Source organism: Girardinichthys multiradiatus, chromosome 2 (genome assembly GCF_021462225.1).
Source record: "Girardinichthys multiradiatus isolate DD_20200921_A chromosome 2, DD_fGirMul_XY1, whole genome shotgun sequence".
In the NCBI taxonomy this organism is placed as follows: domain Eukaryota; kingdom Metazoa; phylum Chordata; class Actinopteri; order Cyprinodontiformes; family Goodeidae; genus Girardinichthys; species Girardinichthys multiradiatus.
The window spans coordinates 27,002,326-27,026,325 of NC_061795.1; the positions used below are offsets into that span (position 1 = coordinate 27,002,326).

At 38.9% G+C, this 24,000-nt stretch overlaps 1 protein-coding gene across 1 annotated transcript in view; it reads left to right on the plus strand.

Moving 5' to 3' along the window:
- The window catches only part of tmem266 (transmembrane protein 266), a 50,773-nt gene that overhangs the window by 24,620 nt on the left and 2,153 nt on the right, over nucleotides 1–24,000 (plus strand). The window contains exons 4-10 of the mRNA XM_047347768.1: nucleotides 7,203–7,357; nucleotides 9,305–9,378; nucleotides 12,674–12,730; nucleotides 12,809–12,947; nucleotides 15,429–15,544; nucleotides 16,187–16,379; nucleotides 21,403–21,465. Coding sequence (XP_047203724.1) covers nucleotides 7,203–7,357; nucleotides 9,305–9,378; nucleotides 12,674–12,730; nucleotides 12,809–12,947; nucleotides 15,429–15,544; nucleotides 16,187–16,379; nucleotides 21,403–21,465 — 797 coding nt within the window. The remainder of the gene's footprint in view (nucleotides 1–7,202; nucleotides 7,358–9,304; nucleotides 9,379–12,673; nucleotides 12,731–12,808; nucleotides 12,948–15,428; nucleotides 15,545–16,186; nucleotides 16,380–21,402; nucleotides 21,466–24,000) is intronic.

A 24,000-nucleotide genomic window follows, 5' to 3' on the forward strand; every position in this document is an offset into this window, starting at 1 on the left:
TCTATTGATCAAATAATGTATTAAGGGAGAAAAGCTATTCAAACCAACCTGGCCCTATGTGACAAATCCACTACCCAGTAAACCTAAAAACTGATTGCGTCACCCCTGGCAATAACAACTTTTTGAGCATGAACTGGCAGTCATGCCACACCATCTCAAACAAATTTAAGGCCAGACTTTAACTTGGCCACAACAAAATCTTTTTGTTTTTTTGTCATTCAGAGGTGGACTTACTTGTGTGCTTCAGATGATTGTCTTGCTGTATAACCCAAGGTCACGACCGGATGGCCAGACATTCTCCTTCAGGATTCTCTGCTAGAGAGCAGAATTCATGTTCCATGATTTACAGTACGTCCTGAAGCACCAAAGCAGCCCCAGACCATCACAGTGCCACCACCATGTTTGACTGTATGTATGAAGTTTGTTTTCTGAAATTCCATCTTAGCTTTACACCAGATATAACAGGACACACACCTTCCAAAAGGTTCCACTTTTCTCATCAGTTTCATCCATTTTGTCTCCCGAGGACTGCAGTGCTTTAGATGTTATGGGCTTTTTGCGCTCGTGGTGTGGATTTATAACCCTTGTGTATTAGAAGTAGACGTTTTGTAACTAATGTTTTGCTTTATAAGATCTTTTAGCCTACTTCATGTTGTCATACAGGTTCTATTTAATGGATTTCTTAACTTTACATTAGTAATCTGTTACTAATCAGTTCTGGTTATGTCAAGTTAAAAAATAATAATGAAAATAACCTCAGTGTTTCAAAAACAAAATTGGTTAATCAAACTTAATTCAGAATTTAATGAAGGAGGCAGTTATATTTTGACATCAGGCCGTGTTGGCTTGGATATCTTTTTGCTCTTGATTTTTTAAAATGTATTCAAAAACTACTTTTTGTATTTATCCATATCGTCTTTTTCTGGTGTTTAATTATGTTAAATGATCTGAAACTTTTAAGTGTGACATAAATGCAGAAGAAATCAGTTTTTAAGGTTTGAAAAAATTACCAGTTAGTTTTTTCATATTACGATAAGATGCTTTTTTCCATAGTGATAAACGATACAATATTTACCTTAATGTGCAGGTATTATCAAGCGTGTTAGTGCATCACAAGACTTATTAGTCTTTCATCAGCGGCCTGTTTCTGTCCTGCTCCATCTGTTGACCCGACACAAAAACAGGTCCCCACATCTCTGATTTCATTTCAGTTTACCCTGTAGCTGCTTCATGAGTTTACTACGTATTTTACCCTGCCTTAATTACAGGAGACACTAAAACGGGAGGAGATGCTCCATGTGATAGGATGAGTATAACTCAGATGTGGATGCAGCCAAAACTCTGTCAGGTCTGTGCAAACGGGCTCCAACAGAGGAGCCAGACTTTCTCTGCCTGTGCCAGTTGTCCTACTCTGTGTGTCTTTGTCTGCTTTGTGCAGCTGGGGCCGCCATTTTGCAGCCAGCATCATTTACAGCTAAGCCATCACTTCCATCCCAGGTCACTATTGATCAGTTTCATGATCTAATCCCCTCACTCTGCTGCTGCTAGACGTGCTTCGATCGTCCCTCAGTGCGTTTTCTCTGCATGAGCTGCTTAGCTGATGTCTTTATGAACCCAGCCGCCCTGCAGATTTCATTTTTTGCACACAGTGTGTGCATTTGTGTTTTTGCGTATGTGTACATGTGCATGAGCAGTCTGTGAGATATAGCCCGTTTAGAGGTGACCCTGTTTTGACCCTGAACTGGTAATTTTCCTCTTTGCTTTGCTTCACCACTAAAGCAGTACCTCTTCCTCATAAATACTTCCGGTTCTTGATGTTCAAGGTTTAAAGAGATTTGCCTAAAATTAAGTTTCTGAGCTTGGAGTAATCCATCACTGCCATTTACCCTGCTTCCAGTCAGGGTCTTTCTTTACAGGCTTATTAGATTAATACCTTTTCTGCCAGCCTTTTGGGAAAGGTCTGAATGAATTATAAGTTCACACAGTATTAGTTTAATCATGCTTTTCAGATCAGAGGCTGGGTTTCCTCTGCTGTTCATTCCGTCTTTTAGCAGTTTGTCCACCAATTTCCTCTTACTGAATGAAACATCTTGATGAATAAACGTTTCTTTAGCCAATGTGGTTTGACATTTTTCTCCAAAGTATGTTTGCACATGAGAAGGAACCATTACCCTTCACTGCCTCTTTGTCGCCCCTGGTGTTGGGCTCTAATTTGCAGGAATTGGCAGTTAGAGAAGGTTGCTGTATAGGACTGAGTGCATGGCTTGATTTATTGGCACAAACTGACAGCATGGCCAAAATCCAGCAGCCCTGCTGACCTTGGTGTAGGATCAATAGAGTGTTTAGATCTGTTAATGGCTAAATGACTCGACTCATAAAGCATCCTCTCTTTCTTTACTAACTTAAAGAGAACATCTTTTTGATGATTGTAAAGCTGATCAGAGTAAATCTTTTATTAAATGTTTCCAATCTACTGTACAAATGGTGAATCTGAGATGTTTGTTTGCTGTCTTGTTATATACTTACAGCTGGGACCAGATGTTTACATCCACAACACATACAAACATTGTTTTCTTACAAAAGTAGACATACACTACCAGTCAAAGGTTTGGACACACCTTCTCTTCAATTGTTTGTCTTTATTTGTATTACTACCTCTTGGAAACTCCTTCAAGACTGTTGGGGAAACCATTTCAGGTGAAGACCTCATGAAGCTCTTTGAGAAAATGCCAAAAGTGTGCAATGCAGTAATCAAAGCAAAGACCAACTACTTAAAAGAATTGAAAATCTATAAGATGTTTGAGTTATTTCACAATTCTTTGTTTGCATAATTTTATATACTTTTGCTTCACAATTTTGATGTTTTTACAATGCATCTACATTGTAGAAAGTATTGAAAATAAGGAAAAGCCATTGAATGACAAAAGTGTGTCCAAACATTTGGGTAAACCCAGATTATAGGTTTCTGATTGTGATTGTTGCTCTAAGAAACATTTGACTGGTTCCGTACATTTATAAGTGGGAGGATTCAATGCCTGGAAATGAACATAAATCAAGATTTATCAGACCGCTGGAAGGTTTTTCACCTTACCCCACCATAAATGGAAAAAGATCCACAGAGGTTTGTTGCAATTTAATATTTTTTGCTAATGAGCAGTAGTTTATAACGACATTGTTTGATGGAAATTATATTAAACTAATTCGGGGACTTTTTTTTTTCATTTACTATAGATTTATGTACATGTTATTCATATACATTATCTTTCTTGTGCGCAAAGCGTGGTGTTTTTCATAACTAAACTTCTAGAATATTTTTCTCCAGTGTTGCCACACTCAATTAAAATGTTTTTGTCAGTGAAGCCATTACTTTCTGTTTGGTTCTGTCTTAAAGTGCCTGTGACATCAAATTTTTATGATAAATCCAATTACATTTATGGAAAGGTAACAATAATAAAATATTTCAAAATGTATATTCATGCTGCTGAAATGAACAGTTGTTGAGATACACTGTATGGTTATAAATTTCACTAAAAAGGCACTTCCGGACCACTCCTTTGTGCTCTTTTATGACGCAGAAGCGGAACCCCAGATGCTTTGAACAGCGTGGTTGTAGTCTCTGCTTTAACATTCTCCTTCATCTGTCAGATATCGTGACCTCTGATGTCATTTCTCTTGTTAATTCAGAGGTTTCTTGTTCGAAGCAGTTTGCTAAGAAGTCCTCCAATCACAACTGGCTGTGCTTGGTGGTACCAGCCCATCTGTCCCTCCTCAGTTTTCCAGCTCTGATCCAGGCAGCTCTGATCCTTTTCATTTCAGGAAAGTAGTGCAGAATAATGGCTGCTGTCATAGTACAGCTGCCACCACCAGCAATGCACCGTTTTACCGTATTAACGCTGTTTTAAACACAGCTTGGCTTCTGCCTGAGCAGTTTATCATTGACGCTCACACAATGAATGACGCCATTTCCGGGAGACTTTGGACTTTCAAAATTTAACAAGGAAATATGTCTATTTTGTGTCACAATTGTCTTTTATCACATCTTTACTCTTAACATAATGCCAATTACTGCTCAGTTTCTTTGATATTAAGATGTTTTCTTTTCATTTCTGCATTTGTGAGAAAAGCGTGTCACAGACACTTTAAGTTTAATCATTTACCACAATTTTACAACGTCTTCCAATTTATTTTGAAATGTTTGTTCTGAATTTTGGAGCAATAAATAAATTACAAAAAATGTAGACATTTTCCCATTTATGGTGGGGTAAGGATAAAAACCTTCCAGTGGTCTGATGTTTGCATTTTCTTCCGTTATCAGTTTTTATTCCTTATGCCAATTCTTCTTCTTTTCATGCTGGTTCTGGTTTGACTGATTTGTTGAGTCTCTGAACTGGCTGCTCAGTTCTCTCCTTTCTCAGGGTTAACCTCTTTCAAACAGAGTTGATGCAAAAAGGGCAAACTCCGTTTTAACTGCATTTATCCTCTGACAGGCATTGCTTTTTGGTGACAACTGATAGTGGCTTTTTCTTTCTAAGTGTTTACTTTTTGAAAGGACACAAAGTATAAAGACTTGCGCACACACCTTCCCATTAATAACCCCTCTGCACTGTGCGCTTGTGGAATGAAGAGTGGCAAAAGTCTGAGAAAGCTAAAAAGAAAAAAGTCTCAAAGGCAAGTTTGACCCTTCTTCAGCAACAGTTTCTCCACGTTGGGCATTGGTCAGTAAGATTCAAAAAAGTTAAAGCTGCAAAAACACAAAAACGTCCCTCCAAAGTTTCTACAGCTTAAAGTTTTTTCATAAGATGCAAAAGAAAGAGCAGGTGTGACCAAAGATTTTTCTGGTCCCTCAGAGGTGATATGAGGATTATTTCCGGTAATGCTGTAATTGGTTTATGCCAAACATATCTACTGCTCTGGTGTCCAAACAATTTATTTATAATATATATTGTATAATATGTACAAATAACATTATTCTAGAAGTTCTGGTCTTTGTCTACACCCTCTGACAAGCTAGTCTGGCTTTCAGACAAATGATACCTTGCACATCTCCCATGGAAATTTAGCTTTTTAAGTCTCTTTCTGATTGTAGATGCACATAAATTCACATAAACTGTAGCAAGAGCCTGCTGTATGAAGACATTTTAGGATTTTTGGAAGCGTTTTGGCATCTTACAGTCTACTTTCAGAGTGGACTTGACTGGACAGACACACCTGGGCATGTTGGCAGTTGTTTTAAATGTATTCCACTTGTAGACTGTTTTCCATATAGGGGAATGACTAATTTAATTTATTTTCAAACAGGGCAAACCTCTTAAAAATGCTAAATAATTGTGTTCTCAATGTGCGCACCTGATGTAATAGACAAGTGTGGGATTATAGCAATTTTTTGACTGTATTAATGTGGGAATGTCTTAATTTATTCCTCAGTAGACACTGTGTTTTTTTTATAAATATATTTTACAGAAACTCTGTAACTCAGAATGAGCAGAATGGCAGAAAGATAATATTCAGCAGAATAGAATAGAATAGAATAGAATAGAATAGAATAGAATAGAATAATCCTTTAGTGTCTTTCAGTGAGGAAATTCAGGTGTGTCGGCAGTGAAGTGACAGGCAATTGGAAGCACACAGAAACACATAAAGATAAATTTACAATAGAAAAAACTGCACAATTATCAAAAATAGCCTACTCAGGTTCTAAGAAATGGGCAAATAATTCAAATAATGTTAAAAAAACAACAGACTGTTAAGAGTTTGGGAAATGTAGCAAATAATAGCAGGGATGTAAACAAATTAAGTTTAAGTTTATTAAGCATTTGTATCCATCAATCAAATAAATGTAGATACATCTATAATTATGTTATAGATAACATTATAACTGTAATAATCAGTATATTTTTAAAGCACTGTTTCAAATACAAGCACTTAGACTATGTTATACGTAAGTTTTATATTTACATGTTAATCCCATAAAACCATTTCTTTCTGACGGTTATCCCACCGTGACAATCTCAGCCTAAAGCCTAATCCACACTTTCAAAGTGCAACAATTGCAGTCCTGCTGTGATGAAAGCAGGGTGACATCATCTGGTCAGCTCGTTAAACAGTCAGTAACCTGCGCCTGCTGGTTTGCCACCCAGTGAAGCTGTGGGTATGAGAATCAAATCATTTCTCCCCAAACTTTACAGGCTTTATTTTGATAACAGTAAAACGTTGTGCATTACAGCAGTAACATAACATACAGGCACACAAAAATAAAGACTATTCTTCTAACTATAATACTGCTTGATGATGGTAGAAAAATATCTTAAATTCAGATATTTCACAGAAAGGAACTTTGTGAAAAAGTTATTTTTTCTTACATTAAATTGCCAAATAATCCCACTGAACTAGGAATAAAAATGTTTTTAAAATGACCTAAAATGTAGTCATATGCAATAAATTTCAATATTATTGAAAAGTTCATTTGTTTCAGTAACTCAGTTCACTAATTGAAACATTACATAATAATTGCTCATGGATGTTTTCAAGCCTCTATTTCTGTTAATTATGTTGATGTTCCACTTACAGTTCATGAAAACGTAATATTTAAGATTAGAAAATTAAATCAGATTAAGAAAAAATACTTAATACAGAAATGTGGGTTTAAGGAAAATCATGTTTAATACCTGATTAATGGTTATTTTCAGGGACTTTCAGTCTGACAAACGAGCCTCATCAGGAAAGCATATTTTAATTTATAGATTATAACTGCATTTTAAAAGTGTCTATTCAGTCAGTCAGTCATTTTCTACCGCTTATTCCATAGTGGGTCATGGGGAAGCTGGTTCCTATCTCCAACAGTCTATGGGCGAGAGGCGGGGTACACCCTGGACAGGTCGTCAGTCTGTCGCAGGGCAACACACAAACAACCACACACACTCATTCATACACCTAAGGGCAATTTAGAGTTACCAATTAACCTAACAGGCATGTCTTTGGACTGTGTGTGTCTATTCAATTAAATTAAAATATTTATAAAGCAATTTTTAAGATTGGTATATGAAATTGGTAATGGTCAGTATTTGCACATTTACAAAAGCAAACCTTGGCATGTCTTGTGATTTATATCAGCCTTTCCATAGATCTTATTTTTTCATGCTGCTACAGTATTTATCATCTTTTCCACATCGCTGTGTCTCCTCTCTTTCTCCCCCTCTCCTCAGGTCGAACTGGCTGAAGCCTTGCTGTGGACGCCGAGCAGCTCTCTGGCAGGTCTGCCTGCTGTCAGCAGGTTTCAACTGTTTTCTGGTGGCCTGTCACATCCTGGTGGTGCTGCTGCTGACAGTGGAGCTGCTTATAGACACCAAGCTGTTGCAATGTGAGTGATGCTTACCATGATAACGTGGCTCTAATGGAGGTTGGGGGGATGGGGAGTGTAGTTTTGGGTTTTGAGGATGTAATATTAATGAAGTCGGTGTGTTCGCTTCATTATTTACAGTCTAGACTGGATGTAACACGTCCTTGGAGAGAGGAAAGTGGTCTGCTCAGCACAACTGTTTACTGATTGTTATTCAAAGGCACTGGGTCAAGGCATAGATCTAATACACAAGACAGATGGGCAGGTTCATTACTCCATCATTGGCATTACGGTTTAGCTGCAGGGATGCCATGTTTGGATAGAAATAAAGCACAGAATGTTATTTTATTTAAATATGCTTGATGATAGCACTGATATTTGCTAATGTTATCTAACAAAGTGGCAGCTAGGTACACTACTACTGTAAAAGTAATCCTGCATTATATCATATGTCCAAACTAAAAATATATATACATTTATTATTCTTAGTTTAATGTCAGCAATATTCTAAAAAAATAAGGGATCAACAACTTTAGTGAAGCATTTAATTCTAACTTCACTGTGACTTCACTAAGTATGACGTCTTCATAAAGTAATTGTTAATATAATAATTGTTTTTTTTTACCTCACTCATTTTAAAATACTCATTTTAAAATACTACTTAGCTAAGTAACATGTGACCTGCCACACATTACTTCTTCAAACTAAAATATTTTTTCTATGATCCTAAATGTATTTTAATTGTTATTAAGTGCAGTAAAAAAGATTAAATCTGTTACTATTTTGGACAGAAATCAGTCAAGTCAGTTTGGTACCAGGTCACTTTTATACCTTGAAATACATTTTGCATATTTTCCCTGACTAAAGTGTATCTAGCTGCAAAATCATTTTTTTATTGCTCAGTGTTAGAGTTACTGTACCTTCACAGATATCTAATTTACCCATCAAATGTGCACTGATGCATCACCAAACTGATACAGATGACTAATGATAAGCATGATTGTCCCCACCAGACCTTTTCCTTCCACTCAACTTTCCATTGATATGCTTGGATCCATTCTACAGAGAACAGCCAGCATCTTGAGCAATAGACATTTTGTAGCTTACCCTTCTTGTGAAAGGGGGTTGGCGACTCTCTGCTGAACACCTGTCAAGTCAGCAGTCTTGTTCATGATTTATTGTTTGAATAGAATTACTGAAATATATTCACTTTGTGATGATATTCTAATTTATCTGGACAATGTGAAAGGGGAGACTTCAAAACTGTTTAGTAAAGCATTTCAGAAGCGAGTAATGTCTTGGATTTTGACTGTAAAGTCGACATAAACAACAACCCAGAGATCCTATATCCAATTTTTACATCATTGTGCTCTGAGAATCACTCACATATCATAAGGTAAAGATCTGAGTGGAGTTCCTGTTTCATGTCCAAGGACTGACATGCTGACAAGCCATTTTCCTCCACTGATATCCAAAATGCCTTCAAGCCTTTAATGTTCCCAGTGGACAGACTGAGTGATTGACCAGTTAACCTGACAAGTGAGACAAATGTGAGAAGGAAGACAGACCAAGAAATCAAGTAATACAGAGTCTGCTGCTTGAGCGAATGTGGGGAGGACTTGGAGGAAGACGAATAGGCTGATAGGACAGATCACTGAACACAGCAAACAAAGACAGATGGCGGGAGATGTGGCGCATGAAGACAAATGTCTCAGCTGATAGCCAAGCTCAGTTTGATGCCGTCCGCAAGTAGCCTGATGAATAGAGGGGAAGATGCAGACGCGTGCATGTACTGTATGTTCTAAATGAATATGTAGGATGCTGTTTTATGCTTCCATTTAGAGATGTGGATGCATTGGTATTTTCATTTTTAAAATCCTATGTTATGTTTGACGCAGTGAAATGTAGCATATTCTACAGATTATTTTACCATGTAAAATAATCAGTTATTCTGTTTTATTCCCTCAGTTAATAATGCATCCCAGTTTGCCAGCATCATCCATTGGATCAGCCTGGCCATCCTCTCTGTGTTCTTCACTGAGGTGGGTCCTTCCCTGCTCAACACAAAAGCAATCTCATTTACGGCCAATGCAGCGACCTGACGATTAATGCTGCGCTTTGCAGTATGTTGCTCCAATGAAATGCACCAGCAGGTTCTCAACACAACACTAGAACAGCTTTGAAATGCCCCGTGCTCTTGTTCACTGCGCAAACACACTCTGATCCAATAACATTTATATAAAGAACGAATTTTCAGAGCACTCATGTCTCTGCTGTTGCACAGTCCTTCTCAGGGTATTCGATTGATCTGCAGCAATAACATTTGGAAATGCAGATGGAGCTTTCTGTGCCACTTCCTTTAAATGAGGCCACAGATGTTTTTCATTAATATTCATTTTCTTTACAGCCGGCCACATTCATCTTAGTATTTTACACTTGACCACCTGGTTTCAAACTTTTAGTTCCTGCATGTGGACTTTTTTCATTTATAAAGCCTCTAATAACCCTTTGCCTGGATCGGCTTATGTTGCTGTCTTCACTCTGTTGACTGTTTTTTATTTTTACCTTTAAGCTACATATTGTCTGTTGTCTTTGTGTGGTTTTTGGCCACCAAATTCACTGATGTGGGAAGACAGAAGTTTAAAAGATGTATTACACTCTTAGAAATGAAACTAAATAAGGAGATAATAATAAAACAGTGCCACCTGCAGGTGTGCAGCTGCATTGTATTGTAACAAAAAGTGCTGCAGACAGTGTTTGCACTGTGTACAATTACTCAAGGAATTGTAGGAAGTGTTGTGTCTATGCTAAGCTTTTATATATCTTTGAGGAGTTGGTGTGATGTTGGTTCATGTCTATGATCACAGCCACAAGACAGATCAGTTTATATCCATATATAGCGCCTTGGAAAAGTATTCACAACCCTGGACCTTTTTCACTTTCAGTGTTTGCATAAAGATTACACAGGAAGCAAAACTTTTGTTTCGCATAAATGAGTAAAGCTATACTTGCTCATTTATGCATTTGGTCAAATGATAATGAAATGTGGCTGCATATACTGACACACCCAGACAAAGTTAATACCTGAGTGCTTATGTGAAGAGAGGTAGGGGGAGGAAATAGTGTGGGTACATTCTATCGAAATAAAGCCTCTCTTTTGTCAGTTTGCCATAAATGGTCAAAATGATGTAATCTGCAAATAAATCCCTCAGAGCTCACATTTAATATAGCCACAGGCCTCAAACGAAGCAAAGAAATAACAAGATGCATGCTTTATACCGTTTATATGAGCAAGATCAAAAATCCTGATTCTAAACGGTTTCAATGTGCACATTTTTGTGCTGAGATGCAATAATGTGTTTATTTTAATCCAAATTCTTTACAATATGCTAAAATAAAAAAGAAATACATGTACAGCCTTACAAAAATAATAATAGTAATAATCTAAGACATACATGTAAAAATAAATAAAATATGATAGAGGAGGCCCAGGGGACGGCCCAGGACACGCTGGAGGGACTATGTCTCTCGGCTGGCCTGGGAACGCCTTGGGCTCCCCCAGGAGGAGCTGGAAGAGGTGTCTGGGGAGAGGGACGTCTGGGCGTCTCTGCTGAGTCTGCTGCCCCCGCGACCTGGTCCCGGATAAGCGGAAGACGACGAGTACGAGTACAAGAAATTAAAAGCCAAAATCACAAAAAAGTGCTTGGGTGCATCAAAGAGTTAAATGGGACTTTTTGAACGAGGCTTTTTTTGTTTACAACGGCTTTCTTCTTGCTGCTCTTCCATAAAGACCAGATTTGTGGAGCACATAACTAGTAGTTATGCTGTTGAAAGATTCTCCAGCCTGAGCTTTGAATCTCTGCAGCTCCTCCATAGTTACCAAAGTTCCATAGTTCTGTTTTATGCTGTACTTGCCTGGCCTGTCAGCTTAGGGTTGCAGGGCAGCTGGTGCCTATCTCCAGCGGCCATTGGGCGAGAGGCGGGGTACACCCTGGACAGGCCACAGAAAAAAAACAACCTTGCACACACACTTACACCAAAGGGCAGCTTTGAGACACTAATTAACCTAACAGCCATATATAACAGTCCAGTTATTTTTCTCCTTAGCAAAGGTAGGACGTTTGTAGCTCATGTCTAGGTTTCATCTGTATATAGTTGCTCTTGATGCGTTTACTCCAGCCTCAGTCCACACCTTGTGAAGCTCCCCCAAATTCTTTAGTGGATTTCCTTAACTTTCAAGGTTGTGGTTATCCTTGTTGCTGGTGCACCTTTACATACCACTCAACTTTCTAAGAATATGCTTGGATACAGCACTCTGAACAATCCAGCTTGTTTAGCAGTGAAGGGTGTCAATGACTGTCTTCTGGACATCTGTCAGGTCAGAAGTCTTCCCCATGACTTTGTAGCCTCCTTACCCAGACTGAGAGATCACTTAGAGGCTCACAATATCTTTGCATTTTTCTTTTTTTTTTTTTGACTTAATTAGCCAATTAGGGTGTGACACCATGATTTTGATATATTTAACTTTTTCCCAATATTCTAATGTCTGAGACACTGACTTTTGAGTTTTCATTATCTGTAATTCATAATCATCAAAATTACAAGAAATAAAGGCTTGAAATATTTCATTCTGTGCAATAAATCTATATATTTGAACTTCACTTTCTGAAATGATTGACTAAAAACCTTTTTTTTTTTTTTTATGTACCTGTACATATGCAGTAATTTCCAGATATTTATTTGTAAAAACATAAACTTAAAACTAATATATTATTTTCCTATCACTTCACAAATGTGCACTGCTATGAGTTGGTCTGTCACATAAAATCAAAACAAAACCGTTAAAGTTTGTGGTTTTAACATGACAAAATGTGAAAAAGTTCAAGGTCCATGCAAGGCACTGTATGAATGCATCTGCAGCCAACTTGACATGGTTAGCGAGTAGGCAAGGCACAATGATGACAGACATATGGGTTCAAGTAGAACAGACACACTGTCTTTTATAGCTGAATTGAAACTTAAAGTTGTAAAAACATTGACAAATGCTTCGCTGTGTTCGCAGTGAATGTCAACAGCTGGATGTTCATATGATTTTGGCACAAAGGGAACCTCATACTGCTCTCACATAACCTTCAAAATAAAATGGGATCAAGAGTTTTAGGATTTCTTGACTTCTGCAAAACTGCAGAAGCTGTGAAATATTATAGCTTTGTTCATATTACAGTATGTGTAAGCATATTGTCTAGTATGTGTTACTTGGAGAAATGAAGAAAATACATGAATTAAAAAGAATATTGACAGTTACTCCACTTCTTTCTGTCTCACTGCTGCTCTTAGACGGTGTTCAGGATTGTGGTGCTGGGGATATGGGATTACATTGAGAACAAAGTAGAGGTAAGCTCTCATTGGTCCCATGAGAAATAAATCGATGGCTGCGAGTATTAAAACTCAAGAGTTGCTTTTTTGTTTCAGGTGTTTGACGGAGCTGTCATCGTGCTCTCTCTGGCCCCCATGGTGGCCTCCACCGTGGCCAACGGCCCCAGCAGCCCCTGGGATGCCATTGGCCTCATCATCACACTGCGCATCTGGAGGGTCAAGAGGATCATTGACGGTGAGCCAGGAGGAGCTGATGTCTCTTACATCCTCCCCCCACAAAGACAAAACTTGTTGGACACAATTCATTTTACCAGATAGAGCTATACAGGTTGCTCCTCCTTGTGGCTCTTCAGTAAAGTACAGGATGATGCCCTAAGCAGCATTTGCCTAGCATTTTATCATGGCTGTTAACATACTATCAAAGAGGAAGAAAAGAAGGACGGCATGTCGGTAGGCAGAGAGAAAAGCGGAAAGGCAAGAGTCTAGGACTGAGAGTGAATTTGAATGTTGGGACAACAGGAAAAGCTAAAGAGTTGGCAGACATGATGCAGTGGAGAAAAGTGGACCTGCTGTGTGTTCAGGAGACCAGATGGGAAAGTAGCTGGGGTAGAAGCGTTGGAGCAAGGTTTAAGCTACTCTACCATGGTGTGGATGGGAAGATAAATGGTGTAGGAGTCATCCTGAAGGAGGAGTTTGTCAGGAATGTTGTGCAGGTGAAGCGTGTCAGATAGGGTGATGAGTCTGAAGCTAGAAATGAAAGGTGTGATGTTCAGTGTTGTTAGTGATTATTGGTGCAGATCTCAATGGATATGTTGGAGCAGGAAAGAGAGGTGATGAGAAAATGGTATCCAGAACAGGAATGCAGAAGGGCACATGGTGGTAGACTTTACAAAGAGGATGGAAATGGCTGTAGTGAATACTTTCTTCCAGAAGAGGTAGGAACACCAGGTGGCTTACAAGAGCAGATGTAGGAGCACACTGGTGAATAAGATCTTGTGTAAACAATGTAATCTGGACTGCAAGGTAGTGGTAAGTGAGAGTGTTGCCAGACAGCACGGGATGGTGGTGTATAGAACGATTCTGATGATTATGATGATGATGAAGAGGGCAGAACAAAAGGCAGAACAGAGGACAAAGTGGCGGAAGCTGAAAAAGGAATAAAGTTGTGTGGCTTTCAGGGAGGAGTTGAGACAGTCTCTGGGTGGCCAGGAGAGAAAAAGATGCAGAAGATAGGATGAGATGGAGACAGATGCCTCACTGTGGCTAGCTGTGGCTAGCCCTGAAAGGGAAAAGTCAAACGAAGAAGAAATCGACTGAATAAAATAATTATAATAATTCAAAAAAATATTATTATTGCAAATGTAAACACATTTTGGATTCTATTAAATTTACCATTCAAAAACCACAGGAGCAAATTCATAATTATGCTCTTTCAACAGCAAATAAGAGGGTTTGGAGACCTTTATGCTGTATGAGGAATGAAGCATTCTTGGTGGTCACTTGCTGGCCTGGAGACTAAAGCTGCACGTACAACTTTATTACTATTATTTTTAATTAATCTAATGACACATTTTTTTATTAATCAAAAGTGATGGCTTTCCTCCCGAAATCAAAAGCAGTTTTTTTTAATACAGTCAAATTTGGCATTTATTGCATGCCACAAAAAGTGCCAACTTCAGCATGTGAAATAAACAGACATAGGACTCATTTCATGCTTGAGTGCAAAAAATCTGTTTGTATTGTACAATTCATTTAAAAGCATAATAATAGAGACTCTTTTAAAATGATAAATGATATTTGATCAAATATTTATTGTTTTTCTACAGGTAATATTAGGATTACTTATAAAGTTTAATGTGCTTAAAACACGCAGAAGAAAAACAGACTGCATAACATTTGTTCATTTATTCAGAAACTCAACCACAGCATTAATCAGTCGGATGTAGGTCCACATTCTGATTTAAACGTTTCCTCAAACATTTATTTAAAGGAAAATATAGCAGACAGACAACCTGTCCCACTGCATAGAGTGTATTCAGCAGCGTAAAAAACCTAAAAATGGCTTTTTGTTTTCTGTTGGCCCAATATTCGCGTCTGATGCTCTGATTCACTCCACTTCTGTGTCAATAAACCTTGCAAAGCCTTCAAATCTTTCTTTAAAATCTCCTGACTTGAAATACTATGAAACATTAAATCCCCGCCGCCTTTGAAAACTGTTAGAAGCTAATTTTAGTCACTGAAATAGTCGCCTTGTTAAGCATCTTTGTTGTAAAAGTTCAGCATAGACACTCACACAGCACTCCTGCAGGCTGCAGACCCAGGGGCTTCTCCTGACACTAACAAAAAAATATATTTTTTCAATGATTAGTTCAAACAAATCAAAAAAGGTAAATTCATGAAAATTATGTGTCAAATAAATATTTTGATTTTTGAGAGATTATTACAGTCTAGGTCTCATATTACTTTAATTAATCCTCTCAGACTTACTGGGGATCAGTTTGCCTATACCTCATGGCCAGCTTTGTGTATAAGCAAAGTTTAAACCTCCAACATACTCCAACATTTGCAGTATGTTCTGAAATTTAACCCAATTCGATGGTGCTCCAACCCAACATGGGAATGAAAGCATCATTTGTGTCATAAACCTTCAGACGCAGCTCTTTAAGGGAGTGTAAAGTCTGGAAGCTTTATGTGATACAACGGTTTTGTTTTCCAGCCTATGTTCTCCAAGTGAAGGTGGAAATGGAGATGGAGATCCAGCAGTACGAGAAGGCGAAGGCGGTGAGAGAGGAACAGCTCGATCGTCTTACCCAGATCTGCCAAGAACAAGCCGTATGTTCTCACTTTCTTGATCTCTTATATGACTTTGTAGCAGCATGAGACCAACAGAGGGCAGCAAAGTGCAACACGAGAGAGTCTATGACACCTGCAGTCAAAATTGATGTAAAAAAAAAGAGAGCTGTATTGATATCTGTTTGCAAGCGATTGATATGATTTTCACCAGCAACACTTTAGTGCCAGACCTCCATAAATTACTGAAGTGGAATCTGTCTGACAACATGAAGTAGGCCAAAAGATTTCATAAGAAAACATCTCATGCCCTAAAGAAAATTAGCATCTGTCAGTCTGGAAAGGGTTACAAGGTAATTTAGAAAGCTTTGGGAATTCAGTAAAACCACAATAAGGTTGTGTGCGCTACTTCATGTTGTCCAAGAGGTTTTATGTAAAATATGTCAATCTTTTCACATAGGGTTATGTTAATTTGGGTTGTTTTTCCTCTTAACAAATGAAACCATCATTTGAACATTTTTGAAGTACTAAGTAGAAAAAGTAGAAAGTAGAAAAATAGTTTTTCAGAGGGCTGTAAAAAATAACATTTAGGCCGTAAATACATCAGTTACGATTGTTTAAGGTAAAACAAAAACAATTAGTCTACTAAAATTCCTCAAATGTTCTTTCTATTTTTCCATCTAGTTCGAAATAAGACAGTTGAGGGCCCACCTTGCCCAGCAGGATCTGGACCTGGTAGCAGAGCGTGAAGCAGCCATGCAGATTAATCATATGTGGGGTACACAGAACAGCAGCTTCCAGGAGGTGGATGGATTAGCTCCTGGCGTCTCCAAGCATCACAGACCAGCCAAAGTTAGAGAACCTCAGGGGGCTGCAGGTAACCCATCTGAAACAGCCAGCTCTGGTTTATTACAAGCTATCAAGTACTGAGACAGAAACTTAAAGGATGAGGAAAGAGGGTCATCCACTAACAGCTGGTGGAGAAATGCAATATCTTGAAAGGAATTGAAGGCTTAAGTGTAAAGTTTGGGGTAGATATAAAAAAAAAGGCATTCATAGAATTGTACCATCAAAGACAACTTTGTAAATAGATTGTTTTAAACATTAAAAACTGCAGCTTTTAAAAATAGTTGCAGAAACATCCATTCATCTATTTATTGTCCATACCTGCTTGTCCATGCAGGGTTGCAGGAGGCCTGGTGTCTGTCTCCTGTGCTCATTGGGCGAGAGGTGGGGTGCATCCTGGACCGGTCGCCTGTCCATCACAGAGCAACGCAGGACAAACAACCATGTACACACCTAGGTGCAATTTAGAGAAACCAATTAACCTAACTGGTTGCTAACTCGCACTGGTATGAGCCGGTTTCCAATACTGGACCCAGTTCAGCACACAGATCCAAGAGCAATGCTCTAGGGAGTCTAAATCGGCATATTAGCCAGTCATCATTATGGGCCAGGAAATCTGGGTGATCCCTGAAAATGCGTTCATTCCTAATTCTCCTATTTGCCAGCAGTGCCAATACATCCATCGCACAGCATTACGCACTGTGTCACCACGGTAATTAAATGTTTACAGCAATAAGGGTTTTTGCCAACAATTTGTGTGTTAATCTGTGGTGCACTTCACCCTGATTATCTTTGGGGAGATAATTGTGATGGTAAGAAAACTTTGATGAAACGTACAGACTTTAAGATTTACTAGGCTTAAAGGCTTTTTGTTATTTATATGAAAGTTCCTTATCTTTAGTTATGGGTCACCAGCGCAGGCATAAACGACACTGCAGTTTTGGATGCTTATGATACAGTTGATCTATGATTAAAGTTTGATATGGAGTGAAATTGAATGTCTTATTGGAATCATGATGCAGTGCGGCTTCAATTCCCCACCTCTCCGTCTGCAAAACCAGTTTCCACTGTTTCCCAAACGACCATACGTATGGGTTAGAGTTTGCCTGAGGGACCGCACCGTTTCCCATCAAGTTTGTTTTTTATAAATCACAACCTTTGTGTGGAAAGTGACATTCAGCAGTTTTAGGCTCTGTTTTGTGTGTACGCCACGTTTACAAATGAGACCCCTGGTCTTCACCATTTTCTTAAGTTGTGCAAATATAACCTCAGCTGTAGAAAAATGCACAACACATACCACACAGTCATTATTTATTAAGAAAGTTGAAAAGTTGTTATGGAAAAACTGAGTATGTACTATGATTTAAAATCTTGTTGAAACACCTTTCTTTAGCAGTGACAATTCATAGTAATTATTTCTGGTAGGATTTGGTCAGTTTCTCATTCAGTCTTTTTCTAACTGTACTTAATGAACAGTAACATTTAACAAGAAAATTCTAAAAAGCAGTTCTTGAGTTTTTCAGCAGTGCATATCCTCAATATGTAAGAATCTCAACTTCTGGAAAAATTGGGGGCAACTACGGTATATTAAATGTTTCCATTTGTGAATATTTGTTCACAGTTTGTCAGATTGATGGTCAGCAACACTTGTTTCTTTAAGGTCATTGCTGATGTATTTCCTTCTTGGCATTGAGACAATGTGCACTTGTATGGTCCAGGCCAGCAAACTGCCAAAACGCCAGCTTTTATAGAGGTGGTCACACTGATAATGATCAGTTAATGAGTGCTGCAATCAGCATCAAGGTGCTACTTTCCCTCCTAAATCCTACAGAAGCAGTGAGGGTGTATTTTATTTTCCACTCACAGCGTTTCCATTTTTGTTTAATTTTTGTTTGATACAGAATCATAATAATCATAATAATAATAATAATGTGGAGTCAAGTGTTTATTTTGCATACGTAAGATTGTATTTAAGTAATTTTAGAACCTTGTAAATACTAGATAGTTGTCTTTATGTCTGGCAACATAAAAAATTAACACTGGAACTGAAATAAAGTGAACTTTCATTTTACTACCTCTTCATATTGTTCCCTGTGTGCTTAAAAAAGGTATCCAACATTAGAAGAACATTTAAAGACCTTCAGAAGGCCTGGAAACCATTGATCAAATTAACTTTAAAAAGAATACATGAACGTTTTGCCCAGTGGAAGCAACAAAATTAGAAAATAAAACTGATAATCTGAAGAAAATGTAGCACAACTTCCTTTATCCTCTACAAAATAAACATTCATCAAACAGTGTAAGGGTGCTGGAGTCCTCAGAATAAATCTTCTCACCTTCCTCATCAAAATTCTGGTGCCACGCCTGCACAATACATCACACAGTGAGTCAGAGCATGGATCATAAACCTCTCACACAGAGACAGCTCATAACTCAGAGGACACAGAGCACCGTCTGTACAGGTGATGTCAGGGGCTCAAAACACTGAAGCATTTTCTTTATCGACATTATAAATCACAGCAGGACCAGACGCCATGTTTGTAGTCAGACTGCATTTCAACTGGGCCTGAACGTCTCACACTCGAGTGGTATTGATCATGTGGGGATGGTGTGTGTCTCTGTTTGGACTGAACAATGAGGTGAGACTTATAAAAATAAAATCCCAAACATAAATCAATATACTGTGGAGTCGGGCATGCAACAGTCCTGCAGAGAAACTTTTCCACAAATTACAATTTGTAAAATACATTAGTGCCACAAATGTATCTGAAATTATATTTTTTATTTAACTAGATTAAATATGTTTTAATTTATCTTAGGAATTTAGGTGATTTACTTCTTTTTAAATGAAGAATTTGCTTTGATCTGATGCAATTTTACATGTTCTACAGTTAAGTTTATCTGAAAAAACAGTAATCATTAGATGCATCCCATAATAAAAACTTCAAGTAATCAATATAATCCTCAAATGTATATTCCTCATTTTATCTGTTAAAAGCTGGATATAAACATTTAGTATAAGGATTATTACATTTTAATGCATGATTGTTTTCAGTCATTTAGATCATTTTCTATTTTATAGGAGAATTTGCTTTAATTTTATGTGCTTAACATCTTAAAAAATTTAAATGGTCAGCAAGAGAAAATACAGGTCCTTCTCAAAATATTAGCATATTGTGATAAAGTTCATGATTTTCCATAATGTCATGATGAAAATTTAACATTCATATATTTTAGATTCATTGCACACTAACTGAAATATTTCAGATCTTTTATTGTCTTAATACGGATGATTTTAGCATACAGCTCATGAAAACCCAAAATTCCTATCTCACAAAATTAGCATATCATTAAAAGGGTCTCTAAACGAGCTATGAACCTAATCATCTGAATCAACGAGTTAACTCTAAACACCTGCAAAAGATTCCTGAGGCCTTTAAAACTCCCAGCCTGGTTCATCACTCAAAACACCAATCATGGGTAAGACTGCCGACCTGACTGCTGTCCAGAAGGCCACTATTGACACCCTCAAGCAAGAAGGTAAGACACAGAAAGAAATTTCTGAACGAATAGGCTGTTCCCAGAGTGCTGTATCAAGGCACCTCAGTGGAAAGTCTGTGGGAAGGAAAAAGTGTGGCAGAAAACGCTGCACAACGAGAAGAGGTGACCGGACCCTGAGGAAGATTGTGGAGAAGGGCCGATTCCAGACCTTGAGGGACCTGCGGAAGCAGTGGACTGAGTCTGGAGTAGAAACATCCAGAGCCACCGTGCACAGGCGTGTGCAGGAAATGGGCTACAGGTGCCGCATTCCCCAGACCTGGGCTACAGAGAAGCAGCACTGGACTGTTGCTCAGTGGTCCAAAGTACTTTTTTCGGATGAAAGCAAATTCTGCATGTCATTCGGAAATCAAGGTGCCAGAGTCTGGAGGAAGACTGGGGAGAAGGAAATGCCAAAATGCCAGAAGTCCAGTGTCAAGTACCCACAGTCAGTGATGGTCTGGGGTGCCGTGTCAGCTGCTGGTGTTGGTCCACTGTGTTTTATCAAGGGCAGGGTCAATGCAGCTAGCTATCAGGAGATTTTGGAGCACTTCATGCTTCCATCTGCTGAAAAGCTTTATGAAGATGAAGATTTCATTTTTCAGCACGACCTGGCACCTGCTCACAGTGCCAAAACCACTGGTAAATGGTTTACTGACCATGGTATCACTGTGCTCAATTGGCCTGCCAACTCTCCTGACCTGAACCCCATAGAGAATCTGTGGGATATTGTGAAGAGAACGTTGAGAGACTCAAGACCCAACACTCTGGATGAGCTAAAGGCCGCTATCGAAGCATCCTGGGCCTCCATAAGACCTCAGCAGTGCCACAGGCTGATTGCCTCCATGCCACGCCGCATTGAAGCAGTCATTTCTGCCAAAGGATTCCCGACCAAGTATTGAGTGCATAACTGTACATGATTATTTGAAGGTTGACGTTTTTTGTATTAAAAACACTTTTCTTTTATTGGTCGGATGAAATATGCTAATTTTGTGAGATAGGAATTTTGGGTTTTCATGAGCTGTATGCCAAAATCATCCGTATTAAGACAATAAAAGACCTGAAATATTTCAGTTAGTGTGCAATGAATCTAAAATATATGAATGTTAAATTTTCATCATGACATTATGGAAAATAATGAACTTTATCACAATATGCTAATATTTTGAGAAGGACCTGTAATCATCACAAAATTGAAAACTTTCAGTGCAATCCTCAAATGTTTATCCCTTGTTTTACCTGTTCAAAGCTGCATATAAACATTTACTAAACGGGTTAATTCACAGTAAAATATAGAGGTTAACAGCTGTCACTAATTCAAGTGTTTGATAATGCATATTTAACTTTTGCGTTTTATTTATTTTAAGGTGGTTGTATTGACCTGAACAAGGGTTTTGTAAATAACTTTTCCCTTTCCCTCATACCTTTCATTGATTCATTGTTTTACTGTCAGTTTATAACTGCAGTCAACACTATATTTGCACTGGGATGACTTTTATCCACTTTTCTGTTTTCAGCTCATCACGGTCAGGATGACATGAATAACTACATCAGCCAGTACTACAGTGAACCAAGCAGCGGTGAGCAGCAACAAGTTAATGCTGTCATCATTACGGCGCCTTGCAAAGATCCTCGTACTCCTGGAACTTTTCCACATTTTGTCAAATTACAACAAGCAGTCCATAAATATGAAGAAAATAAAAAATGGTTCAATTTACTTACAAATAAAAGTCAGAAAAGTGTAGGGTGCATTTTCAGCCCTTTATCCTCCTAGAGCGCTCGTCAAACTCCAGTCCTTGAGGCCTGGTGTCCTGCAACTTTTCAATGTGCCGCTGGTCCAACACACCTGAATTACCTCTTCAGCAGGTTTTACAGAGTCCTGCTTGTGACGTTTCAAATTCAATTCAAATTCAAAAATACTTTATTAATCCCAAAGGGAAGTTAAATGTTGTTATAGCTCATATTATGAAGGTTTCCTCAAAGAGCCGTTGTAGATGCTGATGGCTGTGGGCAGGAAGGATCTCCTGTAGCGCTCCGTCTTACAGCAGATCTGAAGAAGCCTCTGACTGAAGACACTCTGTTGTTGTAGGACAGTCTCATGAAGAGGATGCTCAGGGTTCTCCATAATGTTCTTCATTTTATGAAAAATCCGTCTTTCCACAATGATCTCCAGAGGTTCCAGAGGAGTCCCCAGAACAGAGCCAGCCTTCTTTATCAACTTGTTGAGCTTTTTTAAGTCCCTGGCTCTGATGCTGCTTCCCCAGCAGATGATGGCAGAAGAGATCACACTTTCCACAACAGACTTATAGAAGATGTGCAGCATCTTGCTGCAAACACCAAAGGACCTAAGCTTCCTCAAGAAGTACAGTCTGCTCTGTCCCTTCTTGTAGATGGCTTCACAGTTGCATCTCCACTCTAGTCTGTTGTCCAGGTGAACACCGAGGTATTTATACTCCACCACCACCTCCACTTCTTCTCCCATGATAGAAATAGTTTTTGACCAATTCTTGTTTCTCTTAAAATCTACAATCATCTCCTTTGTTTTAGTCACGTTCAAAATTAGATTATTGTTTCCACACCATGCCACAAAGCGGTCCACCTTCTTCCTGTACTCAGCTTCTTGTCCATCTCTGATCCACCCCACGACTGCAGAATCATCCGAGTATTTCTGCAGATGACAGGAGTCTGTCTTGTACTGGAAGTCTGAGGTGTACAGAGTGAAAAGGAATGGTGAGAGTACAGTCCCCTGTGGTGCTCCTGTGCTGCTGACCACCTGGTTAGACTCACAACCCTTCAGTCTCACAAACTGTGGTCTGTTTGTCAGGTAGTCTTTGATCCAGGAGATTGTTGAGGCCTCCACCTGAGTCTTCTGGAGTTTCTGACAAAGCAAATCAGGTTGGATTGTATTAAATGCACTGGAGAAATCAAAGAACATGATCCTCACAGTGCTGCTGGCTTTGTCCAGATGACAGTGGGTTTGTTGAAGCAGGTGTATGATGGCATCTTCAACTCCAACTCCACAGCGATAAGCAAACTGAAGTGGGTCCTGATGGTTTACTGTTTGCTTACTCAGGTGGGCCAACAGGAGTCTCTCTAGGACCTTCATGATGTGGGATGTGAGGGCAACAGGTCATTGAGGACTGATTGGTGAGTTTTCTTTGGTACCGGAACAAGACAGGAGGTCTTCCACAACACTGGAACCTTCTGGGCCAGGCTAAGGTTGAAGAGGTGCTGCAGAATCCCACAGAGCTGCTCTGCACAGGCCTTCAGGACTCTAGGGCTGACATGATCTGGACCTGCAGCCTTATTCCGATTCAGTCTCTCCAGTTGTCTCTTCACCTGACTTCTTGAGACACACAGGTGGAAGGGGGAAGCAAAGGAACCATCAGCATCTTGTGATATGGTTGAAGGCAAACATGTAGAAGCAGAAGGGTCTAGGGCTGAGGTGGAAGATAAAAAATTTGAGGTGTTACTGGAAAGCTGTGGGTCCTGTGGGTCAAAGGAGGGTGGAATGGAATGGAAATCATTCAGGTGTGTCGGACCAGGGACACTTTGAAAAGTTGTAGGACACCCCTGGCCTAGAGTCAGAACTGTGAAGAACCACCATTCTCTGCAATTAGAACCATCAGAAGGAAATTATCTGTGAACAGACATCTTCAGCTTTTTTCTACAGATTCTCAATTTAATTTAGGTTTTGACTTTGATTGGTCTATTCTTAAATATTTGATCTAAACCATTAGGGTCATGGTCCTGCTGGAACCTCAGTCCCAGTCTCATGTCTTTTGCAGCTTCTTACAGGTTTACTTCTGGGATTTAGCTCTGTCCATTATATAATCAATTCTTCATCTTTGAAGTCTCTGCTTAATAAAAGCATCCCCACAGCATTATGCCGGCACCACCATACTTTAAGATGGGAATTGTGTGTTCAGTGTGAGGCCCACTGTTGGCTAAATTAATTTAATTCCCATCTCTAAGCAAAGCACCTTCATCCTCTTTCCTTGTACATGATACTGTTTGATCACTAATGTTCTCTAACAAACCTCTGAGATCGTCATAGACCAGCTGTATTCATACTGCCATTGAATTTACACACAGGTGGACTCTTTAAATTAGGT